The 3,167-nt window shown below is 38.0% G+C and overlaps 1 protein-coding gene across 1 annotated transcript; it reads left to right on the top strand.

Moving 5' to 3' along the window:
* Positions 1-906: 906 nt before the first annotated feature.
* On the top strand, positions 907-1,923 carry LOC120990382 (olfactory receptor 490-like). The gene has a single exon (XM_040419162.1). The coding sequence runs from the start codon at positions 907-909 to the stop codon at positions 1,921-1,923; it is 1,017 nt and encodes a 338-aa protein (XP_040275096.1).
* Positions 1,924-3,167: the final 1,244 nt, after the last annotated feature.

Raw genomic sequence — 3,167 nt, 5'->3', positions numbered from 1 at the left:
CTTTTGTGGCCTATACCTGGGGCAAATTCTGTTGCACGCCATGTTGTGGCAGAATCTGAGACTTCTTCCCTGCTCATGCCAGGTCTAAAAAAGGGGGCGTAGGTGGGGAAGGGCCAGTAGGCCCATCTCATTTATCATTTTCTGTGAGAAGTTTAGGCGTAGAAAATGGTCTAAATGTAAAACAGCAAGGAAGCTCTCTTACATTAAGAATCGGCGGTGGATATGACAAAGTTATGTAGAGGCTGGCAGGCACAGTGGACCTTTTTTTCTTTTTTTTCCCTTTTTTAAAGGCTTAAATTGTTTACTAGAAGTAGTGTAAATAACATTAAACCGTATGTAAAGATGTAGATGTCCCACCCCAACCATCCCTTGTTTGAACTTGATGGACTTTTGATTTTTTTCAACAGTACTATGTATTTTAATAAATATTTAAACATTACAATTTGCTGATGCTGTTAAAAAAAAAACTAAAAAAAACTTCTGAATATTAAGACTGAGCTCGTGGCCTTCCTAATAATCATTAATATCAGCCATGAGGCTCATTATTTTTCCCTCCTTAATTTCAAATCCCTTGAGAGTCAATGTTCCAAGAATCCATTGTGATTTTAACGTTAATTGTCCGTTCCTGGGAGGTTTCAGCTTTAGTTATAAACAGGATACAATTTCCTAAGCCGTTTCTGTTTTCAGAAGAAGCCAGTGTACGCTTTATACCAGAAAATATGTTCTGTATTTTATCTTGATATGCTGAATTTATCCAAGTCTGATAACATGGAAGCTTGTGTAATGAGAAACAGGATGGACATTACATGACTACATGACAATAAATTAAGAGACTATGTTACAAACCAAATACTATTGGTGAAAATAAAGCAACTAAAACCTGTTATTCATCAGTCAGTTTCATAAATGTGTCCTCAACTTAATGCTCTACAAGCTACCTTCATAAAACATTTAGAGATGAAGATGCATGAAGTCAACTCCACCACGGTCACTGAGTTTCTTATACTGGGATTCCCGGCTCTGAATGATTACAAGTTGCCTTTCTTCTCCATCATTCTCCTCATGTATTCCATGACTATATGTGAAAACCTCTTGATAATTTTACTGGTGTCCACAAGCCAACGTCTCCATTCTCCAATGTATTTCTTCCTTGGACACTTGGCTCTGTCAGACATCGTTCTTGTAACAACTATTGCTCCTAAGATGCTGGATGTTATCATAAAGGAAGGGAGCACAGTTCCTTATTCTGGGTGTTTGGCTCAGCTTTATCTGCATGGGGTAGCGGTCTGTGCACAGTGTTTTTTACTCACAGCCATGTCCTATGACCGGTACTTGGCCATCTGTACACCTCTTCATTATATCTCAGTGATGAGCATCAAGCTAAGATACATACTGCTCATGTCATCTTGGGGGCTCAGCTTCATGTTACTGATTATCACACTTGTCTTTTTATGCAATTTAGTTTTCTGTGGGCCGAATGTTATTAACCATTTCTTCTGTGACTTTGCCCCTCTTTTAGAACTTTCTTGCTCAGACACAACAGCACTAAGTATTGATATGCTTGTTCTAGCTGTTCCATTAATTTTGATACCTTTTATATTAATAATCATATCATACGTTTCTATTTTTATCACTATTTTTGGAATTTCCACCACCTCAGGCCGACAAAAGACTTTCTCCACTTGCAGCTCTCACTTGGGGGTTGTATCTACCTATTATGGCTCCATCCTTATAATCTACATGGTCCCTTACAGAGGACATTCATTGACTGCTAACAAGTTTATTTCCCTTCTCTACATTGTACTGACTCCGTTTCTAAACCCCGTTATATACAGTCTCAGAAACAAAGAGATTCAGTCTTCTGGGATGAATTATCTGAAACTTTGGTTGGAAAAGATAGAAAAAACAAGAAAACATATTTGAGGATTTTGGGGGGAATTTATCAAAACTGTTCTAAAAAAAACACTGGCTTAGTTGCCCACAGCAACCAATCAGATTCTACTGTCCATTTTCCAAAGGTGCACTGAGAAATGAAAAGTTGACCCTAGCAAGTAAGCCCATTTTTCTTTAGATGGGTTTTGATAAATTTCCTCATTTATGTTTATAGTAAAAATGTACTTTTAGTTACAATATTCTTGTTCTACCGACTAGAGGAAAGGTGCTTTTAGACCTAATATTAACCAATAGGCGTGACGGATTAACAAAGGTTCCGGTTGGAGGACAACAGGGAAATAATGCCCAAAATATACTAAAGCTTCAGGAAGGCGAAATTTAACAGCTTAGATATCTCCTTAGAGGAGATGTGTCAGCAAAAATGTTTTCTGCCAGTTAAAACCAGATAGTGACACATCTCCATTTTTTTCTAATCTCTTCTTTTCTGATTGCAGATTTCTTTATTCTGTTTCTGAACATGATTATGGGGGCGGCCATTTTGCCTGAGCTGTTCTTAACAGCATTTGCAAGGCGTTAAAAGAATTGCCTTACAGCAGCCCCATGGTCTATAGACACAATGGTTTGAAAAAGGACCTCATTGACTTCTATGAGTGAGTTTTTTAAACATGCTCTGTGATCTGTGTAGAGGTCATTGTGCAGAGAGGTGGAGTAGATAAGCTGTGATAATCATTATTCTTCTTTGTTGTGCCATTTAGGAGACAAATCTGTTTGTTTTAATATGCAATTTAGGTTTCTGGAGCCAAGAGTGGAGGGGCAACTGAGGAATATGACCAGGTCAACCAAAGTCTTCAACAGCAGGGTTTTTAACAAACTGGTGTTCTAATGACTTGAGCCAGCCCCTCAACAGATTTTTCTCCTAATTAACATTCAGAACCCCCACCCATCAGCTATTTGAAAAGGCTACTGCCGTGGCGTTCTCTCAGATTATTCTAGGCCAAGTGATGTATACAACTAATTCTGAGAGTGTTGAAACTTTGCACTTTGAGGCCTTTTTTTAACCACTTCCAGACCAGGCCATTTGCCTCTTCCTGACCTGGCCTAATTTAGCAAATCTGACATATGTCACTTTATGTATGTGGTAATAACTTTGGAACGCTTTTACTTATCCAAGCCATTCCAAGGTTGTTTTCTCGTGGCACATTGTACATCATGATAATGGTAAATTCAAGTCAATATGTTTTACATTTATTTATTAAAAGAATCCAAAAGTTACA

Source organism: Bufo bufo, chromosome 1, assembly GCF_905171765.1.
Source record: "Bufo bufo chromosome 1, aBufBuf1.1, whole genome shotgun sequence".
NCBI lineage: Eukaryota > Metazoa > Chordata > Amphibia > Anura > Bufonidae > Bufo > Bufo bufo.
This window is presented reverse-complemented; position numbering and strand designations above follow the sequence as displayed.

Excerpts from the sequence above, each read along its gene's own strand:
- LOC120990382 (XM_040419162.1), top strand. The coding sequence starts at position 907 with ATGTGTCCTCAACTTAATGCTCTACAAGCTACCTTCATAAAACATTTA.